The 25,301-nt window shown below is 43.1% G+C and overlaps 1 protein-coding gene across 1 annotated transcript in view; it reads left to right on the top strand.

Moving 5' to 3' along the window:
• The first annotated feature begins 3,577 nt into the window (after positions 1–3,577).
• Positions 3,578–25,301, top strand: part of LOC125483815 (probable G-protein coupled receptor 139) — a 30,429-nt gene continuing 8,705 nt past the window's right edge. Inside the window, exon 1 of the mRNA XM_048600509.1 lies at positions 3,578–3,758. Within this exon, the coding sequence (XP_048456466.1) occupies positions 3,578–3,758 (181 nt within the window). The remainder of the gene's footprint in view (positions 3,759–25,301) is intronic.

Genomic DNA, 25,301 nt, shown 5'->3' with positions numbered 1-25,301 from the left:
TCAAACTTTATTTAGGGAAATGATTAAGTCTGCCCTTGCAGACATGCCCCTTATAAAGATGGTGAGAAAGCAGGGGACGCCAGGCAGAGGCGAGGGTTCTGGCAGGATGCAGGACTAGGAATAGTGATGGGGACCTCTGCTGTTAATGCCATAGATAATTCACTATTACAAGAAGAACTCAGAGTATTGAAAGAGAAGTTGAAGGTATTGTTAGAAAATAACTTAGATTTACAAGAAATAGCCGCTAGGTTAGAAGAAGAAGAATTGAAATACAGACTAAAACCCTCACTTTTAACAATTTAACTGAAACTGCTCTGAATGTTCTAACTGATTTTGTTAATAATGGGACAATGACAAGGCGGGAACCCTTTGTTCGTTCATGGCAACCGCTTTATATAGTGATCTGCGGGTGCAACTGTTGGCCTAATGGAATGGGTTTGACCCCTGTTGAGTCACTCCCGAACTGTTATCGATATGGATCAACATCCCATCACCTAAGAATATTCCCTGAATCTACAAGATTTGTCGTACGCTGCTTGGCATGACGACCACTTGTTCAGGAGCAAAGGACTATTATCAATCCTCCTCCGAATATCACACAACCCCAGGATACCTATTCTCTGCTAAGGCTGCACAACATGGGCATAGGAAACAGTTCTCTCCAGGCCACCTTGAAGCATGCCCTTCAATACGCTGTTCATTGGAAGGACAATAGTGTGGTGGGGCTTGACATCATCAAATGCCCTCATGCCCATCAGTGGGTGTACTTATGCGAGAGGAATTCAGTACTGCAGTCTGTGTGCGGGCTACACAATTACTCTGATTGCGATATCCAGTGGGCATATGGACATGGTACAGATTTTGTTTCCAGTTATGGGTTAACTCACATGTCCATGTCAACCTGATTCTACACCCGAAATTGCAAGAAGTGTCCTTTACCCGGCCACGACTTCCAGGACCATTCTTTAAATGATGCAATTACACTCGAGGTTGCAACAACCACAGAAGCTCTGACGGCCCAGGACATTACTATCAACGCATCTATTAAAACATCTCCAGCAGCTATTCGGAACTGGGCTCAGTTGTTGCAAGCCCTACAAACAATGCACGCCCCAACTGAGACATGTTCAAATACCATGGCAAGACCTCTCGAGGACACCCATCGAATTGATGCATAAGTAGCATAAACTGACGGTGATCATTTCAAAGGAGAAAGAAGATGTAACTTAAATACTGAATGTTCAGCCATGGTGGATATGACTGTGGAACTGGGGGGTTAAATGTGAAGGTCCCTCCGTGGGTTTGCATTATCTCATTATTATTCAGCTAGTTATCTTGCTTAGAATAAAGAGCAAAGTACAAGGAAAAAAGAAAATTACAGCAGAGGAGCAGGCCCTTCCGCCCTCCAAGCCTGCACCGACATGCTGCCCGTCACAACTGAAACTCCATAGCTTTCCGGGGACCGTATCCCTCTATTCCCATCCTATTCATGTATTTGTCAGGACTCCCCCTAAAAGTCACTATGGTATCTGCTTCCACTACCTCCCCCAGCAGCGAGTTCCAGGCACCCACCACCCTCTCTGTAAAAAAAAACTTCCCTCGTACATCAACTTTAAAGCTTGTCCCTCGCACTCTAAACCTATGACCCCTGGTAACTGACACTTCCACCCTAGGAAAAAGAAAACTCGGTTCTGGTGGCTTATACTCGTCTTGTATACTTGCCTGCTTAAGAAACTGCTTACGAAAACTGCCACTAGAAATGAGCTAAAACGTACTGTAGGATTGCTGACCAGTTTAGAGATAGGATCTTCCAACAACTTCGTCACAGGGACGTGTGTGCAGCTATGCAGCTATTGTAATACTGTTGTTCCCATGGGCCAGAAGCTTGGCCATGGGCCATGCGGTGGGGGCGGGGGGAATGCTGAAGGGAAAAGATTGTAGATTTCTTTTAGAAGTATAGTTTTTTCACAGATCTGTAACGGACGATATATAGGTAAGGTTAAAAGTAACGATTGAAAGAGCACTTGCTTCATGCTGCAGACACAGGCAGCCAGTTGGAAGATAGTTCCCTGAGACATGGCCAACAAATGGAGCAGAGGCTACAGAGAGGGGAGTCTCTTTAAAATGGAATGAGGAGTCACAATCAGATCAGCCATGGCCTTATTGAATAGTGGACCAGGATTTAATGGTCCACTCCTACAAATTATTCATATATTTCTGTTTGTGACAAACCAATTCTCCTTCTCTCCTATTGTATCATACTGGTAGGGAGTGAGTTGATTCCTCCTTTTCCTGGGTAACAGAATGCTGGGGGCTCACTGGCCTCTGACATTTCCTGTGTACCAGTCTCAAGCAGTTCAATGACTGCCTCCTATTCACGGTTTGTGAAAATAGATGCCCTCCTCCTGCTCCTGAGTAACAGTTTCGAACTGTGTGGTCTCCTGCTGCTCTTGTTGAATGGAATTCAGGGACTGAATGGTCTATTCACGTTAATTACAGCTTCTATTGCCCGAAAACCTTTCTCATGTTTCTGTAAAACATTTTCAAAATCTGAATGAAGTATTTTTTCTCTCTGTAGTTGAGCAAGCTAGCTGACTGATTTGACAGATTTGAGAAGCTGAATGGCCTCTTCCTGTTCCTTTGCAGTAGACTTGAGCGGCTGAATGGCTTCCTCCTGTTCCTGTGTAACATAATTGAGAGAATGAATGGCTGGATTATGAGAAGCCACTAAACTGTATCTGACGGAGGTTCCTCCTGCCTCGGTTACAGAAAAACAAACAACACAATGTACTCCAGGTATCCTCTCAGTAAGACCTCATAAAACTGCAATAACACTTCCCTATGTTTTGAATGATCCCCGTTGCAAAATTTGCCAACATTGCAGCTTTCCACCTCTTCAAGTGGTAATAGGCTAGTGTGGACTGAATGATCTCTTCCTATCCCTCTGTAACAGGCACATGGGGACGGAATTGCTTCCCACTGTTCCTGAGCAGCAGAGTTAATAGTCTTTGTCAAGGCCATGAAAGGATTTGATAACAGCGTGTTCACCAATAGGAGAAACATCATGCAAAGTCAATGAGCCATAAATATTGTTATCCTGCTTAATGAATTCTAGAAATGTCCCCACCAGTCGTTTTATGCATTGTCTGTTATTTTATCCGTATCTCCTTTTATAAACAGAGTGGGGCATATACAGTCTTGCAGTGCTCTGTACTACTGTCATATACATGGAGGAAAGATTAAAAAGATGGGAAGATTTATGGTCCATTCCTCAGCAATCTCATTCCTACCATCCAGACTGAGTAAATATTCCCTTTTATTGTGATATGAAAAGTGATGTAAGGAAGAGGTTAACTGAACCTGTTTGTTCGGTGACTGCGATTAATTTCAGTCTCCATGGATTAAAATTATCCAAGTGGATGGGTTCCATCTTTTAATGATAAATGGGCTCCGTGCAATGTGTTATCCCATAGTATGAGTGGGAGCATCACCTACAACACTAACAGGAATCGGCAGCTCTAGAGAGAAGGGGAGCAGAAGTCAGAATCTGAGAAAATTAGACTCGAATATTCCAGCAATGGATCAGAATCTGAGAACAAAAGATTGGAATATTCCAACAATGGACAGGAGTTTATCTACATATGTCTGGTTTCTTTCTACGTATTATGATGGGATGTCATTACCAGGGCGGATACAATACGCACTTTACATTATTCAATATTTTTATTATCCTATCCTGGCTGTCGTTGGTGTCCCTGGTAAGTCTCACTGTTCAGTTTTTATTTCTATAAACCATGTTCAACTGTATTTCTGTTCTTTTCATTTACTCTACACTCTTAGCAGTTATTATTCCTGCTAAGATTCTGAATCCAGATATTCCTCTACAAAACACTATTAACTGCATCAGTGAACTTGTTCATCAACTATCTCCCTTTTGCTTCTGGCAGCGTCCTCGCGGGTCTCTATACTGAGCTGTACCATTTCTACTGTGAAACATGATTCATTGCATTCCTACACTTGTTATTTAAATATTGGGAGTATGGAGGTCACTATCTTCTGTTCTGGTTACAAGTTCCATTTACTTCCACTGACTCCATCCCATCGCGATCCAATATCTGAGGCTGAAACAGTTGAATTACAATGGTGGTGATCTCTTTGGCCATGAGCTGATCCCTGATCATTCCTAATTTTAACTACTGACATTGTCAGAATTTACTTTACTGGCTATTTGAACCTTGAGGTATGAAATACCGTTTTAATGGTGCCAATAATCTGCTGCTGACACTCCCAGCTTCAAACCTGTATATTAGTTGATCCTCCACAGCTTGTATCTGAACTCACACAAAAATCCCATCCATCCATAATTCCTGTGTGCACTGATCTATATTGTTCTTGGATCTGGCAATGCTTTTATTATCACATTATCACATCTATCCATGAAACGTCTCTCAGTCTCTCTCTCTGTTGATTACCTAAAACCCTGTCAGTTCTTTATATTTAAACTGATTTCCTCCATAACAAAGGATTTCATATGTATAACCACCCTCTCCCCCTACAGACACACACACACACACACAAGCCTCTTGCTTTGCACTGGTTCAATGGAGCTATAGACATAATATATATTATATATATATTTACATAAGCACAAATATAAATTTGTGGGAGCACCATTTACTGTCACTCACAGCATGATAGCCCAGTTTACTGAACAATACAATGGCATAGTCTGCACAGCTCTCCATGCTCGGCTGACATATTGTCCCAGTTTATGGAATCTGGGCTGGTTCTGTGTGGCAGATTCATAATTTGATGTAATGAATTATTTTACCTGATCTGGCAATGCCTTTATTTAATGCTGTCGTTATTGTGACTGGGACCTTTTAAGGTTTCACCCGTCCAGTTAGTCCCACTCCCATTCCTCTTCCCCATATTTCCACAACGTGTTCTCCATTAATTAACTGTGTGTTTCTTTCTTTAATGTGAATGTTTCTGTGTCTCTGTATCTTTCCCTGTGTTGGGTTCTTGTCTCCCTAGTGTGTAGAGTGCTGGCAGTGTGAAGCTCATAAACAACAAAATGGCAGTTGTTCACTTCCTAGTGTGTCCCATACGGTACGCCATGTTTGACGGGGGTTTCAGCAGCTTTGAGACACGTATTTGAAACTTGGTCTGCGCCTGTCCACTGAACGCCTGTGTTTGTCCCTCACAGCTGATCTGTGGTCAGTGACACGAAGAAGCCCCTTGAGTATTATTGTAAAGGACCAGGCACCTAAATGGTAGCTGAGGGGCTTCTGACTGACTCCCGTCGTTGAAAAGTTAGTGGGGGTGATGGGGAATTTTTGCTGGTGGTTGTGCTGTGAGCTGCCTCACACATTCAGGGAGACCTGAGGATTTGGTGACCCAACTCTGGGAACATGGGGACTGCAGACTCAGCATCTGGGTCTGCAACAAGACCAACAAATGGAGCAGAGGCTGCAGAGAGGGGAAGTTCTGGAACCACGAAATGAATGTGTGTGCGGAAAGGGATCTGCAGTATCCACCCCAGGTTTTCCCAACAGCAACTTCCCAAGCTACGCTTAACCCAGGAGCACAGTGTGAGGGGACCCCGATTGAACAAGGAGTTGGTCACTGAGCGGTGGCACCTCCTTAAACATGACCTGCAGCTTTACACTAAGGTGAGGATGGTGCTGCCAGCGGCTGTTAGGATTGCAGTTGAATTGAGCTTATTTGATCTGGAAGCTTCCAGGCAGGAGTGGGCGACATAGCCATCATCTCCCAACATGCAGACATCAAAATCACCATTTAGTGATGGAGCACATATACATTAGATGAAATGAACACAATTGCTTCCCATTTAGCAGGGAGATATCAGATGTATCATTGTTTTCCCAGTATAGCGGAATTACCAAAAATGTCCATGTCTCTGTGGGAACCCCATATCAATCGGGAGAGGTAGAGGAACCAAAGGAACTCCAACTCCATTAATCCTGCAGTGTGATCATACACAGTACATCATGGTGGTGAATACCCATGTCCTGGCAGCAGCCAAAGTCTCTTCATTCAGAAGCAGGCAGCCGTTCCCATCGCGTTCAGATCTCCAAATAGAAAGAAAGCATGGCATCTCGGATAAAGGTTACTCCCTTGATACACGGTTCGACGCACCCTACTCCTCATAATACACCACCAACAAACCACATCAAAACATCCCACGTGTACTGAGAGCAACAGAGCCACTGGGAACATTAAGGAGCAGACCATCATGGAGAGAGAGCAACACTTCTGATGTCTGAACGGGTCAGAATGAACCCTCCAATACACGTTGTATCACTAAGTCTTGTAATCTCTCTCCATTTCAGCAACATACTGCTTTCCATTCTTCGTGGAAATAAAGTTATATTTCACCTGCAAAACAATTGTCTATTGACTTTACTTCTCAAAATCCATTTGCAGAGTCTCCACCATCTCTTGGTAATTAAATTTCCTGCTTTTCTTAGTGTTATCGCCAAATTGTGTTACAGTACTTACGTTCCACGCCTCCAAATCATTACATAGATTGTAAATAGTTGAGGGCTCAGCACTGGTCACTGCATGACTCCACTGCTTGCGTTCTGTCAAACAGATTAAGACTAATTTATCCCGAATGTATGCTTCCTGATTAATAACCTATCCTACCCTATTCCTGAGTAGCACATTCGAAGGACTCAATAAGAACAGAGAGCATCAGTCATCAGTCATTATTTAAGGCCCTTGAGCCTGCTCCGCCATTTAATACGATCATGACAATGTCATATCAGCCTCAGTTCAACTTTCCTGCTAGTTATCCATAACCCTTAACTTACTCCATTTCCTAGCATCTACCGAACTCTGGGAGCATGAATCCCACCGATTTACAAATCTTTAAGAGAAGTAAGTTCTCTGAACCCCATTTTAATTCTGCTCTATTTTATCCTAAAAGTATGATCTCCTGCTGTAGATTGTCCCACATGAGGAAATATCAACTCCACTTCTATATTGTCAATCAAATTTCGCATCGTACAGATGTCAATCAGATCTCCTCTTATTATTTCTAAACTCCAGGCAGTATGAACTGCTCCAACTCTGTTCATAAGACAAACTCCTCACCTCTGGTGAACTTCTTCTGAACTGCCTCCAATGCAACTGCATCCATCCTCCAGTCAGGGCACCAAAGCTGTACACAGTATTACAGTTGCGGGCTCACTAATGCCTTGCATAGTTGCATCAGCTCTTCCCTACTTTTAAACTCTATTCTTTTAGAAATAAATGTGAAGTTGCATTTCCCTTTCTCATTACCTGCTGTACCTGCATGTGTGTTTGTTGTGATTTGCACGAGGAAGCCCAGATCCCTCTGTACCTAAGCTCTCTGAATTTTCTCTCCATTTAGATAATAAGTTGCCTTTCTATTCGTCCGTCTAAAATGGACAACATCATACGTATCCATGTTAAATTTGACTGCCAAATGTTGGCCCAGTCACCAATTTTAAATTTCATACATCTTCATTGCAACATACTTTTTCACCTATTTTAGTGTCATCTGAAAATTTGATCTAGTATTTTCTATCCCCTGTCCAAGTAATAAGATAGATTGCAAATAGTTGGGGCCTAAGGTCTGAACGGTCTCGAACTCCAAAAGTTGCCAACCAGAAAACAACATACCTATTCGGTCTCTCTTCATTTTCTTTGTTTGCAAATCCTCAATCCAAGATAATAAATTACTCTGAACCCAATATGCTCTTATTTTACGGATTAATCTTTTGTGCAGCACCTTATTCAATGCCCTCTGGAAGTCCACATGCTTGTCACATCTTTAAAGAACTCGAGCAAATAATTCAAACACGATTTACCTTTCATAAAACCATGCTGATTTTGATGGATTGTGGTTTGACTTTGCTATTGTCATGATATTAATTCTTTGATAATTTGATTCTAATAATTTACCTTAAATCCCAATAGTTTGCTCACTATTCGTTATGCCCTAGTGAAGATGATTAATCTAAGTTTTTCCCTTTCTGTAACCTCTACATTCCCTTCCGGTTCGAGTGTGACGAGCACAAGACTTTAAAAGATCGGCTCCAATTGCTGTGCAAGAGGCGTGAGTGGCTTAATGGGCTCACTCTGTTCCTGGTTTACAAACTCGATGTGTTGAATGCCCTCCTGGTGTTCCTACATTATAGTCTCGATGGCTGAAATATCTAGCTCCTGTTCCTGATTAAGATGTTCAAGGTCTGTTTGTCCTCCTCCTGTCGATGTTTAACGGACTTGAGGGCTTATGGAATCTTCCTGCTGCTATGTAACAGTTTTATGGCCTGAACGGTCTCCTCAAATTCCTCAACAACAGGCTCGAGATACTGAACAGTCTCCTCCTATATCCCTGAAATGGGTTTGAGGGAGTGATTGGTCTTCTCCTGTTCCCATACAACAGGCATGTGGATGAATTATCTCCTTCTTTGCAGTTAAAAATTCTGAAATAGTTTTGTATTTTCTCCAATTCCTTTAAAATTTTCTCGATGGGCTGAGTGGCCTCCTCTAATTCCAGTTTAATAGTCTCTGGTCACTTTGTGGCCTTTTCCAATTCCTGTGTTACAAACTTGAAGAAGCTGAATGGATTGATCATGTTGCTGTGTAGCAGGATACTGCTGCTGCATGGCCTACTCTGGGTCCATTGCTATAGGCTCAATGGGCTGATTGGCCTCCTCTTGTAACTGGGTATCAGGCTCCAAAGGTCTGCTGTTCTGGTGCAATATGGTTGAAGGCCTGAATATACTACTGCTGTTCCTGTGTAACAGGTTTAAGAAGTGGAAAAGATTCCTCCATTTGCTGTGAAATTAGCTTCTTTTGCAGACTCCTCCTGATGTTCTATGTAAAAATAAGATCATTTTTCATTCTTGTAAACTCCAGTGGGTATAGGACCAACCTGACCATCCTTTCCTTATAAGGTAATGCCTTTGTTACGGGAATCAGTTGAGGAAACCATCTCTAAGCTGCTTCTAATGCAATACTGTAGTGTCCTTTCTTCAGCAAGGAGACTAAATCTGCATACAATCCTCCAGATGTGATCTCACCAAGATCCTGTACAGCAGCAGCAACAATTTCCCAACCTGCTGTAAGGTTTCTACTCATATTAGAGCAGTCTCAGCTGTTTGGAGGAATGCATGGCATTTGCTCCTACATTGTTGAAAGATCATTGTGCTTCTCTATTCCACCAGCATAATGGGAGATCTGGTGAAAATGTCACAATGACGCTTGAGAAGAACAAATAAGATGTGGTGAGATGATCTCAACATTGATATATGCCTCACTGAACATTCATCTCTCCAGACCCCACGTCACTCAGATTCGATAAAATCTGGTAAGGCAGAGCTTAGAAACAGCAAGGCGAAGCAAACATTTATGGGAGTCATACATCAAAGTCAAAACTGCAATACAACTGCTGGACATGTTATAAAACAGAAAATTAGATTTACAAGTTTGTGGGTAGTGCAGTAATAATGGACGAATCCAAGTTGCATCTAAACTGTGTAAACACAAGTCAATGCTATTGCCAAGTGAATTTCTTAAGCGTGGATAAGACGGTTTGCTTTAACAATATGTTCAGTACCAAGCAAGAGATCAGGCTTTTTTTCTAAAACAAATGGTATTGGATAATCAGAAGATCAGAACCTTGGTGTAAAGGAGCTTTTGGAAATAGTGATCATAATATATTGAATTTTACATGATGTCTGAATACGAAACTGTTTTGTCTTTTTTTGAAATCATGGTTACAAACCTGAGTCATACAATCCATGAAGGTATGAGGGGAATGTTGGCTTCAGTGAATTGCAAAAGTACATGAAAAAATTTAATGGCAGATAGGAAATATCTGTTATTTATAGAAATACTGTAAGGTGTACCATATACATATAATCCATCCAAGATGCAAACAGCAAAAGGATAATGTGACGCAATGATATTTAACAAAATAAGTCAAAGGTTGCATTAGATTAAAGGAGGCAGCTTAGAATACATAGAACATTGAACAGTACAGCACAGTACAGGCCCTTCGGCCCACAATGTTGTGCTGACGCATTATCCTACTAAGATCAAACTACCCTGCATACCCTACATTATGCTATCATCCATGTGCCTTTCCAAGAGTCACTTAAAAGTCTCTAAAGTATCTGATTCCACGACCACTGCCGGAAGCGGATTCCACACGCCCACCACGCCCAGTCTCAAAACAATGCCAGATGTTGTTGTAAATCAGTGGATTTCAATACATTTAGGACACAGGAAAGGAGGACAAAGAAACTGATAAGAAAATAAGAAAGAGCTTGAATACAAATTAATAAGAAGCATAAAGACTGACAGAAAGCTTCTATCAATATTTGAAAGGAAAATAAAAGCAAGGTTAAATGTTGAACAGTGAATTTGTGGACAGCATAATTTATTGTAGTTAACACAGAAATTACAGGGAAACTAAACAGTTTTTTTTCATATCTGTCTTCATGGAATAACATCCAGAAAATCTCTCAGATATACCAGTGGCTATGGGACTTGTGTAACTAAAGATTAAAAACATTCAAATCAGTGACGAGATAGTATTTGAAAACATAGTTGGATTGACCATTGATAAGCCTGACATATCGCATGTACTTCGCAGCAGAATTTCAGAGGAAACAGCAATAGACATGTTGATTTCATTGATTTTAATTAGCATTGTTGTCAAGTGTACTCATATGAGTATAGTGAAAAGTTTCAAATCACCACTTACAGTGGCCATTTCAGTACAAAGCTGCCTAGGTACAGATTCTTCAGTACAAATTCAATACAAACAAAGAAATAAAAAATCTAGCATTACAGACCTTCGAAAGGTCAAAATCATAGTAATCAATCAGGAAAAAAAAAAATAACAAGCCCAGAATAACCGTCCTTCCACGATAATACAATGCAGGAAAAAAAAAAATTAGAGAAAGAGAATTTAAGACAAACTCCACTTAGTCCATTTCACGTCTCCGGGCTGGAGGATTCACGAGGATGTTCCCTGGGATGAAGTATGTCAACTATGTAGAGAGGATGGATAAGCTCAAGTTGTTTGCTTTAGAACAGAGAAGGCTGAGTGGGATGTAATTCGGAAATATAAGATTATGGCGAGCATCGACAGAGTGGATAGAAAGTTGCTGTTCCTTTTGGTAAAAGGGCCAAGTGTAAGGGAGCACACCTTTAAAGTGAACGGTTTGAGGTTTAGAGAGGTTTCAAGGATTTCCACGCAGAGGGTGCTGGAGCCCTAGAATGCACTTCCTGAGAGGGTAGTTGCGGTGGGTAACCTCACAACCCTTAAAAAGTACTTGGACCAATACTTGAAATGTCATAACATTCGCGGCTATGAGCCTCATGTACAAAAGTGTGGCTGATGTCGATCGTGCTGTATTTCTGAGGGCAAAAAGTCTAATCTCCTGTGATTTTATAATTATGGAAGGTCAATCATTGAACAGCTTAAGACAGGAATTGATGGGTTTCTGAAGAGTATATTAACAAGTGTTACAACAGTGAACTGCAATAGCTTCTGAATGTATGCCAATGGGAAAGGTTAGAGGAAAGAAGTGCAGCTTCCTTACAGTCTGAGAATGGAGAACAGGGAACTGTCAGAACTATTAAGCAACTACTTCAGTTCTGTCTTCACAGAATTAGAAAGAAACTTCCCAGCAATACTAGGAAAACTAAGTCTGGTGAGAAATAAAAAAGGAATAGAATGAAATTAGTAAATAAATGGTTTTGGAGAAATTCGTGGGACTGAAAGTAACGGGCATAGACAAAGTCAACATAGATTAATGAAAATGGCATCATATTTGAGAAACCGACTGGTAGATAAATTCTGGGGAAACAATGGATGCAATGCATTTGGATTTTTGGAAGGGTTATTGATAAAGTCCGAAGTCTGGTGTGCAAATTCAAATTTTATGGGATTCTGGCTAATTAATGGGCATGGTTTTAGAATAGGAAATTTGACAGGAAACAATGGGTAGGTATAAAATTATCTTTTATGGAATGTGAAATATTCGTGTGATGTTGCAGGGATCGGTGCTCGGACACCAGTTGTTCACAATACATATCAAAAGTTCAGTTGAGGGATTCAAATGCCATATTTCCAAGTCTGCTGATGACATGAAACTATGTAGGATTGTGAGTGGTGAGAAGGACATAACAAAGCTCCAAGGTGGTTGAGGCAAGCTCCAAGGTGGTTGAGGCAAGTCGAGTGAAAGGGTAGATATGTGGCAGATGAAGAGCAATCTGGATAGATGTGACATTGTGCACTTTGGTGAGATACATAGAAAGGCAGTATACCACTTGAAACGGAATTCGTTGAAAATTTTTGACCTCTAAAGAGACTTCTGCTCCTTTTCTTTTCTTTTGTTTTCTTCTGCGCGAACCTCTGAGGTCCATGCAGGGCAGCGACCACTGAAGCCAGAAATCAATTCTGGAAAAGACATTAGCACGCTGACCAGAATACATAGAGCCGCCAAGTGGGTCGCAGTAACACTGAAAAAGATCTGGATCTCCTTGTACACCAGGCATCAAAAGCAATATTGCAGGCGTTGAAACCAGTTAAGAAGATAAATGCTGTGTTGACCTTCATTTCAAGGGAATTGAAACAAGTGGTGTAAATATGCAAATACATGGCACGTGAAGAGCAACGTGGATAGATGAGATGTTGCGCACTTTGGTGGGAAAAATAGAATGGTAGCCTACCATTTGAAAATGGATTGGCTGAAAATTGTTGATCTTTAAAGGGACTCATTCTCCCCTTATTTAGTTTTCTTCTATGCAGACCTCTGAGGTCCACGGAGGGCAGTGGCTTCTGAAGCCAGAAGTCAGAACTGAGAATGGTATTGGCACAGCGGTCAGTGTACATAGGCCTTGCTGTGTGGGTAGCGGTAATAGTGAAAACGATCTGGATCTCCTTGTATATCAGTCAATGAAAGCAATATTGCAGGAGGAGAAAGCAGTTAGGAAGATAAATGCTGTGTTGACCTTCATTTCAAGGGCATTTGAGTACAGGAGTATGGTTGTCTTATTGCAACTACATGGGGCCTTTGTGTGGCCTCGTCTCGAACATGGTGCAGTATTGTGTGCAGTTATGGTCTCCTTACCGAATAAAGGGGATACCTGACATTAAAGGAGTGCAGTGAAGGATGACCAGGCTGATCGCTGGGATGACAGGCTTGTTGTGTGAGCAGAGATTGGGTCAAATGGTCCTGTATTCGGTGAGGTTTAGAAAAATTAGTGGAGATCTCTGTAAAATATATAAAACTCTGACAGGGCAACACAGATTTCAATTAGGGATGATAATTCCCTTGGGATGTCTAAAACAAGGGGCCGCAGTATTAGGTACAGGCAGGCCACTCTGCATTGAGATGAGAATAAACGTCTGCCCTCATTTGTTGAACCTGGGGAATTCTCTGTCATATAAGGCTGTGGAGGCCAAGGCACTGAATATAAATAATGATTTCTGGACAGTAAAGGGAAACAGCAGGAATATAGTGTGGAGATAGCTGTCATTACACTGAATGGGGGTGCAAAATCAATGGACCGACAGGACCAATGCAGTTCCTCTTTTATATTTTTCCAATAGTTAATCATATTAAGGGATATGTACATTGTGTGGGAACAGTGCATTGAGCAAATGTTCAGCCATGAACTAGAATAGGCTGATACTCAATGGGTGGAATAGCCTACTACTTTCCCAATGTTTCTGTGTCATCTGTGGGAAAGGTCTATCAATGTAGTCACAAGCTCTCAGATGTTAGGAAAGATTTCTCGGCAGAGTCAACAGGACTAAGTTTCACTTTCCCTTTTCTGATAACTAGGCCGATGCTGGATGTTCTGTCCCATTATATCCTTTGAGATATTAGAACAGTTTGATACAATTGTGTGTCTTTCTTGGCCGATTCAGAGACCATTAAAGAGTTTATCGCATGTCTATGTGTCTGCAGTTACTTATAGGCCAAATCAGGAGAGTATGGTAAAGTTGCTTCCTGAAAGTACATTAGTAAAACAAACTGAGATAACAAGGTGTAGAGCTGGATGAACACAGCAGGCCAAGCAGCATCAGAGGAGCAGGAAAGCTGACGATTCGGGCCGAGACCCTTCTTCAGAAATTCTATCTCAGATTCTCCAGCATCTGCAGTTCCTACTACCTTAGTAAAGCAAACTGATGTTTACAATTAACAGTGGCTTCAATGCCACTATTACCGACACCAGATTTTCGATCTTGATGTTTTATTAATTGTTTTTCAACTTTCACCAGCTGCCAGAGCATTAGCCTGATCTGGATTAGTAATTCAGTGACATTTCCACAACAGCACCATCTCCACATGGGGACCTATCGGAAACCAGATTGAGCAGGTTATTTCTGTGCTGCTTGACAGCTCTGTCAAAAAGAACTTCCACCAATTTGACTATTATGCTGAGACCGATAAAGTTGGTCAGATTGTAATTATTCTCCTCTTAGGAGACTGGACACAGTTAAGAAATTTTCTACATTGCCAGGGAGACATCAGAGTTAGAGGTGGAAAGAAACATCTGCCCCATGGGCATAGCTTGTTGTGCAGCACAAGTCTTCAGTTCTATGGCAGGAACGGTGTCAGGGCCCACGTTCCTCATATCTACTGTGTTCAGCTGTTTCTTGATGTCACGTCTAGTGAATCGAATTGGTTGAAAACTGGCAGCTGTGATTCTGTGAATATCATGACGAGGGTGAGGCGGATCATCAATTCACCACTTCTGGCTGAGGATTGTGCAGATACTACATCCTTGTGTTTAACACTGATATGCAGGGATGTTCCATTGTTTATGAGGGTGATGTTTTTGGAGCGCTCTCCTCTAGTAAGTTGTTTAATAGTCCATCACCATTTACAACTGGATACAGCAGGACTGCAGAACTTAGATATGATTTGTTGGCCTTTGGGATAATTTTGTCCTGTCTATCCGATGTCAGTTCTGTTGCTTGGAATGCTAGCAGTCCACGTGCTGTAGCTTCAATAGGTTGTCATCATTTTTAGGTACACATGGTTCTGACTCACATGTTCACCCGCATGCATCACTGAACCATAGATCAGCTTGATAGTCATGGTAGACTGAGGGATTATCCCGGGAAAACAAACGTTCCAAATTGATGTTGAATACAATTCTGCACTAGCTGCTGCTGTGGCCTGCAGAAACACGTGAATGGCCAGTTTTGAGCTGCGATATCTGCAATGCAATTGTACTGCCTGTCCTCAAATTCACACTGAGACCTATTCACCCAGCAACCTTGCACTGAATGACCTACTGTGGTCGCTAATGTGATAACATTTCCATTTTAATATTTTCATTCTTCTGAGGGTCTCTCTTTTGTGTCATACTTCCAATTTGCCACATCTGTTAACATATTCATCTGAATATTTTCCATTCCAGTCGTGCCATCTTCTGTATTTAAAATGAATGTGCTTCCCTCTGTTTGTTTCTCTAACCATGATTAAGCACTCTGTAGTATCAGTGATGCCAGCCTTATGTAATTTCAGAGCCAATTAAATTAAGCACCTTGTGCTATTGTTCCCTTCCCGGTAGATGGTGCTCCATGTTGGACAGAGCGTTTCAGCAGCTTTGATACACGTCTTTGAAACTTGTTGATAAACAGAAATTGCTGGAGAAACTATGCAGGTGTGTCAGCATCTGTGGAGTGAAAACAGAGTTATTCATTCGGGTCCAGTGACCCTTCTTCAAAGCTCCCACTTTTTCAAGTAATTTTTGTTTTTTTTTCAGACGTCCACTATCCACAGTTCTTTGTTTTATTGAAAATTTTTTATGTGCCTGTTCACTTCTGGGGAAACTCAGCAGATCTGACAGCATCTGTGGAAATACAGAAACAAAGAAACCGTTTCATGTCCAGTGTGATACTTATTCAGAACTGAAAAGGATTGGAGAGTGAACTTTTAATACCATGTCAGAGGTGGAGAAGGGCTGATGGGAAACAAAGGGTGTCGAGGCCTAGTGCAAAAGACAAACGGATTTAAATGGGTTTAAGTTGTGAATGGGGCAAATGGGTTCTCTCCATTGAGTGCAAGATAAACAAGACACAAACAAGACAACTTCATAGGGGTACCAGGAGGGAGAATTTATGAAAAATGAAGAAGAGTCATAATGGGGTCAGGCTGTGAAGTTATACAATTGAATATTAAGTCCGACGGGCTCTAAAGTACCAAAGCATAAAGTGAGGTTTTACTCAGACTTAGGTTGTGCTTCTTTGGAACATTGCAGCAGTCCAGACCTGAAATATCAGCATGAGAGCAAAGTAGTTATTGAAATGGGAAACAATTAGAAGGTCAGGGTTATTCATACAGAGTGAACGTATTCCTCAAGGGAGTCTCTGTTTGGTGAGCAGCAATGACAGTAGATGGTATTGAAACAGTACAAGTGAAATCTGCATCGCCTGGAAGGTGTGTTTGGGGTATTGGACAGTGAGGATGAAAGAGGTGAAGAGGCTTCTGCAATTGCGCGGGAAGGTGCCTTGGGGAGTGGGGAAGTGTTCAGGACGATGGAGGGTGTCACAGAGGAAATGGTTTCTGTGGAATGTTGACAGTGGAAGGGAGAGGAAATCAATGTTTGATGGTGTTGTCCTGCTGGAGATGGTGGAAATGACGGAGGATGATTCTTTGAATGTGTATTCTAGTGCCGTGGAAAGTGAGGGAAGGGTATCTCTATCATTCTGCTGGAGAGGAGGGGAAGAGGTGAGAACAGAAACACAGGGGATGGGTCGACCACAGCTGAAGGCCCTGTGCATCAGAGATCGGGAAATTTCTCGTGGAAGGGAAAAGAGCTCATAGCGAAGGCTTCCCTCTGGAATATGGCATCATCGAGCAGATATGACAGAGACACAGGAACTGGGAGAATGGAGTCAGTCTCAGTTGATCATGTGTTCATCCACATGTGGAAGATCCCCGTAAACAATTCAAAAGAACCAGGCATTTAAATTGCAGACTTTTGTCTTATATTTGGTCTAAAGCAGGATGTGAAAATCAACCCATGGGAAGGTCAGTGGATGTACAGGGGCAGACGTTTAAGTAGACATTTCATAATGCTCAGCAATGATTGTTTCTGTTCGAAAGGATGGCCTCAATAAGAAGATGAACTGTCCACGGTTAACAAAGGTTGTCAAGGATAACATTAAATCACAAACTAAAGAATTCAAATTCAGTTGTTTCAGCGGCGTGAGTCCGGGAGGAAGCGCGAGGGCAGCCAGGGAAGGTAAGCTTTTCGATTATAAAAGTCTTACCTCGCGGGACTGCGGCCTTTCAGTTGTTTCAGCGGCGGGAGTCCGGGAGGAAGCGCGAGGGCAGCCTGGGAAGGTAAGCTTCCACCCAATAAATTTGAGAGTTAACTAATACCCGAGACACTACACGCATAGTGTCTCCCACCCTTCCAACTCCTCTAACCTAATAATAACGACTAAGTTTGGTGAGCAGGTAAGCTATTTGCATTCTTTTTTCATTGTCTCTTTGTTGTCTTTCGGGGTGGTCACCTGGACGCCAAATCCTCTGGGAGCGGGTTGGAAGGCAAAGCTGGAGTCTGTTTGAGTATATAACGGAGTAAACTTTCTGGTGCAGCGAACACTGCGAAATTAAAAAGAAACAAATTCATTTTAAATAATTAACAAAGTAGAGATGGCCGGCCAGGTGATGTGTTGCAGCTGTATGATGTGGGAGCGAGCTGATCCCATTGAGAAAGGCAGTGACCACATCTGCAGCAAGTGTTGGATGCTTGAGGATTTCCGGCTCAAAATTGATGAACTGGAATCCGACCTCCAAGCACTGCGGCACATCTGGGAGGGGGAACAATACCTGTATACTGTGTTCCAGGAGGCAGTCACACCTGGTAGATTAACTAATGTTAATTCGATCGGCGGGCAGGGACAGCAGTGTGTGAAAGCGATTGAGGCAGGTAGAGGGACCCTGCAGACAGGAACACAGGAGCTGCAACCTTCGACATTTTCCCATAGGTATGAGGCACTTGCTCCCTGCGTGGATGAGAAACAGGGCTGCAGGAAGGATGAGTCAAATGACCATGGCAGCATGGTCCAGGAGGCCATTCAAGAGGGGGAAGAAAAAAGACAGTTTGTAGTTGTAGGGGACTCCATCATCAGGGGGATAGACAGTATCTTTTGTGAGCAGGATAGAGAATCCTGCATGGTGTGTTGCCTGCCCAGTACAAGGGTGCGAGACATCTCTGACCGGCTTGAGAGAATACTAGAGAGGGAGGGGGAGGATCCAGTTGTTGTGGTCCACGTAGGTACCAACAACATAGGCAGGACTAGGAAAAAAAGACCTGTTTCGGGATGATGAAAAGCTAGGAACAAAATTAAAAAACAGGTCTTCAAGGGTCATAGAACATAGAACATTACAGCGCAGCACAGGCCCTTCGGCCCTCGATGTTGCGCCGACCTGTGAAACCAATCTGAGACCCATCTAACCGACACTATTCCATTATCATCCATATGTTTATCCAATGACCATTTAAATGCCCTTAAATTTGGCGAGTCTACTACTTTTGCAGGAAGGGCATTCCACGCCCTTACTACTCTCTGAGTAAAGAACCTACCTCTGACATCTGTCCTATATCTATCACCCCTCAATTTAAAGTTATGTCCCCTCGTGCTAGCCATCACCATCCGAGGAAAAAGGCTCCCACTGTCCACCCTATCTAATCCTCTGATCATCTTGTATGTCTCTATTAAGTCACCTCTTAACCTTCTTCTCTCTAACGAAACAGCCTCAAGTCCCTCAGCCTTTCCTCATAAGACCTTCCCTCCATACCAGGCAACATCCTGGTAAATCTCCTCTGCACCCTTTCCAATGCTTCCACATCCTTCCTATAATGCGGTGACCAGAACTGTACGCAATACTCCAAGTGCGGCCGCACCAGAATTTTGTACAGCTGCAACATGACCTCATGGCTCCGAAACTCAATCCCTCTGCCAATAAAACCTAACATACCGTATGCCTTCTTAACAACGCTATCAACCTGGGTGGCAACTTTCAGTGATCTATGCACATGGACACCGAGATCTCTCTGCTCATCCACACTACCAAGAATCTTACCGTTAGCCCAGTACTCTGTATTCCTGTTACTCCTTCCAAAGTAAATCACCTCACACTTTTCCATTAAACTCCATTTGCCACCTCTCAGTCCAGCTCTGCAGCTTATCTATGTCCCTCTGTATCCTGCATCATCCTTCCGCACTATCCACAACTCCACCGACTTTGGTGTCATCCGCAAATTTACTAACCCATCCTTCTACGCCCTCATTCAGGTCATTTATAAAAATGACAAACAGCAGTGGCCCCAAAACAGATCCTTGAGGTACACCACTAGTAACTGAACTCCAGGATGAACATTTCCCATCAACCGCCACCCTCTGTCTTACAGCTAGCCAATTTCTGATCCAAACGGCTAAATCACCCTCAATCCCATGCCTCCGTATTTTCTGCAATAGCCTACCATGGGGAACCTTATCAAATGCTTTACTGAAATCCATATATACCACATCAATCGCTTTACCCTAATCCACCTGTTTGGTCACCTTCTCAAAGAACTCAATAAGGTTTGTGAGGCACGACCGACCCTTCACAAAACCGTGTTGACTATCCCTAATCAAATTATTCCTTTCCATATGATTATAAATCCTATCTCTTATAATCCTTTCCAACACTTTACCTACAACCGAAGTAAGGCTTACTGGTCAATAATTACCAGGGTTGTCTCTACTCCCCTTCTTGAACAAGCGGACAACATTTGCTAGTCTCCAGTCTTCTGGCACTATTCCTGTGGACAATGACGACATAAAGGTCAAAGCCAAAGGCTCTGCAATCTCCTCTCTCGCTTCCCAGAGAATCCTAGGATAAATCCCATCCGGCCCAGGGGACTTATCTATTTTCACACCTTCCAGAATTGCTAACACCTCCTCCTTATGAACCTCAATCCCGTCTAGTCTAATAGCCTGTACCTCAGTATTCTCCTCGCCAAATTTTCTTTTTCCTGTGTGAATACTGACGAAAAATATGCATTTAGCGCCCCTCCTATCTCTTCAGACTCCACGCACAACTTCCCACTACTGTCCTTGACCGGCCCTAATCTTACTCGAGTCATTCTTTGATTCCTGACATACCTATAGAAAGCTTTAGGGTTTTCCTTGATCCTACCTGCTAAAGTCTTCTCATGACCCCTCCTGGCTCTTCTTAGCTCTCTCTTTAGGTCCTTCCTGGCTAACTTGTAACTAAATGAGCGCCCTAACTGAGCCTTCACGCCTCATATCTACATAAGCCTCCTTTTTCCTCTTGACAAGAGATTCAACTTCTTTAGTAAACCACGGCTCCCTCGCTCGACCACTTCCTACCTGCCTGGCAGGTACATACTTCTCAAGGACAAGCAGTAGCTGTTCCTTGAACAAGCTCCACATTTCAATTGTGCCCAGTCCCTGCAGTTTCCTTCTCCATCCTAAGCATCCTAAATCTTGCCTAATCGCCTCATAATTGCCTTTCCCCCAGCTATATCTCTTGCCCTGCGGTATATGCCTATCCCTTTCCATCGCTAAAGTAAACGTAACCGAATTGTGGTCACTATCACCAAAGTGCTCACCGACCAACCAAATCTAACACCTGGCCTGGTTCATTACCCAGTACCAAATCCAATGTGGCCTTGCCTCTTGTTGGCTTATCTACATACTGTGTCAGGAAACCCTCCTGCACACATTGGACAAAAACTGACCCATCTGAAGTACTCGAACTATAGCGTTTCCAGTCAATATTTGGAAAGTTAAAGTCCCCCATAACAACTACCCTGTTACTTTCGCTCCCATCCAGAATCATCTTTGCAATCTTTTCCTCTACATCTCTGGAACTTTTCGGAGGCCTATAGAAAACTCCCAACAGGGTGACCTCTCCTTTCCTGTTTCTAACCTCAGCCCATACTACCTCAGTAGACGAGTTGTCATCAAACGTCCTTTCTGCCACCGTAATACTGTCCTTGACTAACAATGCCACACCTCCCCCTCTTTTACCACCTTCCCTGATCTTACTGAAACATCTGAACCCCGGAACCTGCAACAACCATTCCTGTCCCTGCTCTATCCATGTCTCTGAAATGGCCACAACATCGAAGTCCCAGATACCAACCCATGCTGCAAGTTCACCCACCTTATTCCGGATGCTCCTGGCATTGAAGTAGACACACTTCAAACCACCTTCCTGCCTGCCGGTACACTCCTGCGATCTTGAAACCTTATTCATGACCTCACTACTCTCAACCTCCTGTACACTGGAGCGGCAATTCAGGTTCCCATCCCCCTGCTGAATTAGTTTAAACCCTCTCGAAGAGCATTAGCAAAAACCCCCCCCCAGGATATTGGTACCCCTCTGGTTCAGGTGTAGACCATCCCGTTTGTAGAGGTCCCACCTACCCCAGAATGAGCCCCAATTATCCAGGTATCTGAATCCCTCCCTCCTGCACCATCCCTGTAGCCACGTGTTCAACTGCTCTCTCTCCCTATTCCTCGCCTCGCTAGCACGTGGCACGGGTAACAAACCAGAGATAACAACTCTGTTTGTTCTCGCTCTGAGCTTCCACCCTAGCTCCTTGAATTTCTGTCTTACATCCCCATCCCTTTTCCTACCTATGTCGTTGGTGCCTATGTGGACCACGATTTGGGGCTGCTCCCCCTCCCCCTTAAGGATCCCGAAAACACGATCCGAGACATCACGGACCCTGGCACCTGGGAGGCAACACACCAACCGCGAGTCTCTCTCGTTCCCACAGAATCTCTTTTCTGTCCCCCTAACTATGGAGTCCCCAATGAATAATGCTGTCCTCCTCTCCCCCCTTCCCTTCTGAGCAACAGGGACAGACTCTGTGCCAGAGACCTGTACAACATGGCTTACCCATGGTAAGTCGTCCCCACCAACAGTATCCAAAACAGTATACTTGTTTTTGAGGGGAACGACCACAGCGGATCCCTGCACTGTCTGCCTGTTCCCTTTCCGTCCCTGACTGTAACCTATCTACCTTTTTCCTGTACCTGAGGTGTGACTACCTCCCTGTAACTCCTCGCAATTACCCCCTCAGCCTTCTGAATGATCCGAAGTTCGTCCATCTCCAGCTCCGGTTCCCTAACGCGGTGTCCGAGGAGCTGGAGTTGGGTGCAATTCCCGCAGATGAAGTCAGTGGGGACACTGGCGGTGACCCTTACCTCCCACATTCTACAGGAGGAGCATGCAACTGCCCTAACATCCATTCCCACTGCTGTGAATTCCCAAACAGACTATTGAAAAAAAAAATAGTAACCTGACCAAATCAGCGCTCAGAACCTTTTTTTTTGGTTCGAGGAAGAGGATGGGTGGAAGACACTACCGAGGTAGTGTTTCGGGTAAAGCAACCACCCAAATATATTACCTCACTTACTGACTCCAAAAATGGAGTCACACGAGGTAAGACTTTTATAATCAAAAATCTTACCTTCCCAGGGTGCCCTCGCGCTTCCTCCCGGACACCTGCCGCTGAAACAACGGAAAGGCCGCACTCACGCGAGGTAAGACTTCTATAATCGAAAAGCTTACCTTCCCAGGGTGCCCTCATAATCTCTGGATTGCTGCCCGAGCCACGTGCAAATTGGGATAGGGAGGCAAGGATCAGGGAAGTAAACACGTGGCTAAAAGAGTGGTGTGGGAAAGAGGGTTTCCTTTTCATGGGGCACTGGCATCAGTTCTGGGACAGGAGGGATCTATACCGTTGGGATGGACCCCACCTGAACAGGGCCGGGTCCAGTGTTCTGGCGAAAAGGGTAAATAGAGTGGTTAATAGGACTTTAAACTAGTAAGTAGGGGGGAAGGGAGAAGTGAGCGTAGAGGGAGAATAACAATTAATGTAAGGCAAAGCAGCAGGTTAGCAGGTGACGAGGAAGCTTCAACTCCATTGAAAATTTGGAAAAAAGTTAAAGGGAAGGAGAACTCAAGAGCTGTTAGTAATGGAGGTAATAGGACCCAAAAAGAAGGTGCAAAAACTGGCATAAGGGCACTTTATCTGAATGCTCGGAGCATTCAAAACAAGGTGGATGAGTTGACGGTGCAAATCATGGCAAATGGGTATGTTTTAGTGGCCATTACAGAGACATGGTTACAGGATGGTCATGACTGGGAGTTAAATATCCAGGGGTATAAAACTGTTCGGAAGGACAGACGGGAAGGTAAGGGAGGTGGTGTTGCTCTGATTTTTAAGCATGATATCAGGGCAGTAGTGAGAGATGATATAGGTTCTACTGAACAAAATGTTGAATCCATTTGGGTGGAAATTAGGAATAGCAGGGAGAAGAAGTCACTGATAGGTGTGGTCAATAGCCCATCAAATAACGACATTGTGGTGGGGCAGGCAATAAACGTAGAAATAGCTAATGCATGTAAAAATGGTACAGCAATTATCATGGGGGATTTTAATCTACATATCGATTGGTCAAACCAGGCCGGTCATGGCAGCCTTGAGGAGGGGTTCATAGAATGTATCGGCGATAATTTCCTTGAACAATATGTAATGGAACCTACGAGGGAGCAAGCTATTCTAGATCTAGTCCTGTGTAATGAGCCAGGAATAATTAATGATCTCACAATTTGGGATCCTCTCGGAAGGAGCGATCACAGTATGGTCGAATTTAAAATACAGATGGAGCGTGAGAAGGTTAAATCCTGTACCTATGTCCTGTGCTTAAACAAAGGAGACTACGAAGGAATGAGGAAGGAGTTAGCTAAGGTTGAATGGGAGAAAAAAACTTTATGGTGGGTCAATTGAGGAACAGTGGAGGACTTTCAAAACAATTTTTCACAGTGCTCAGCAGAAGTATATTCCAGTGATAAGGAAGAACTGTAGGAAAAGAGAGAGCCAGCCATGGATGTCTAAGGAAATAAAGGAAAGTATCAGATTGAAAAAACACACATACAAAAAAGCAAAGAGTAGTGGGAAACTAGTAGACTGGGAAATTTTTAAAGGCCAACAGAAAGCCACAAAAAAAGTTATAAAGAAAAGTAAGATAGATTATGAAAGTAAACTAACTCAGAATATAAAAACAGGCAGCAAAAGTTTCTATCAATATGTAAATCGTAAAAGAGTGGCGAACATAAACATTGGTCCTTTAGAGGATGAGAAGGCCAATTTAATAACTGGGAATGAGGAAATAGCCGAGACATTAAACAGTTTTTTCGTGTCGGTCTTCACAGTGGAAGACACAAATAACATGCTGAAAATTAATAGCAAGAAGGTTATAGCAGGTGAGGACCTAGAAACTATCATTAGCACCAAGGAGGCAGTGCTGGGCAAGCTAATGGGGGCTAAAAGTAGACAAGTCTCCTGGCCCTGATGAAATGCATCCCAAGGTACTAAAAGAGGTGATGGGGGAAATAGCAAATGCACTAGTAATTATTTACCAAAATTCACTGGACTCTGGGGTGGTTCCCGCAGATTAGAAAACAGCCAATGTGACGTCACTGTTTAAAAAAGGAAGCAGACAAAAAGCAAGTAACTATAGGTCAGTTAGCTTAACTTCGGCAGTGGGGAAAATGCTTGAATCTATCATTAAGGAAGAAATAGCAAGACATCTGGATGTTAATTGTCCCATTGGGAACACCCAGCATGGGTTCATGAAGGGTAGGTCATGTTTAACTAATTTGGTGGAATTCTTTGAGGACATTACTTGCATGGTGGACAATGGGGAACCTCTGGATGTGGTGTATCTGGATTTCCAGAAAGCATTTGACAAGGTGCCACACCAAAGGCTGCTACATAAGATAAAGTTGCACGGTATTACAGGTAATGTATTGGCATGGATAGAGGATTGGTTGACCAGTAGAAAGCAAAGAGTAGGGGTAAATGGGTGTTTTTCTGGTTGGTGGTCAGTGGCTAGTAGTGTGCCTCAGGGATCAGTGTTGGGACTTCAATTGTTTACAATTTACATAGATGATTTGGAGTTGGGGACTAAGTGTGGTGTGTCAAAATTTGCAGATGACACTAAGGTGAGTGGTAGAGCAAAGTGTGCAGAAGACACTGAAAGTCTGCAGAGGGATATAGATAGTCTAAGTGAGTGGGCAAAGGTCTGGCAGATGGAGTACAATGTTGATAACTGTGAGATCCTCCATTTTGGTAGGAATAACAGCAAAATGGACTATGTTTTAAATGGTAAAAAATTGCAGCACGCTGCTGTGCAGAGGGACTTGGGTGTCCTTGTGCATGAATTG

The sequence above is a fragment of the Rhincodon typus genome, chromosome 8 (assembly GCF_021869965.1).
Source record: "Rhincodon typus isolate 14 chromosome 8, sRhiTyp1.1, whole genome shotgun sequence".
Lineage (NCBI taxonomy): Eukaryota > Metazoa > Chordata > Chondrichthyes > Orectolobiformes > Rhincodontidae > Rhincodon > Rhincodon typus.
This window is presented reverse-complemented; position numbering and strand designations above follow the sequence as displayed.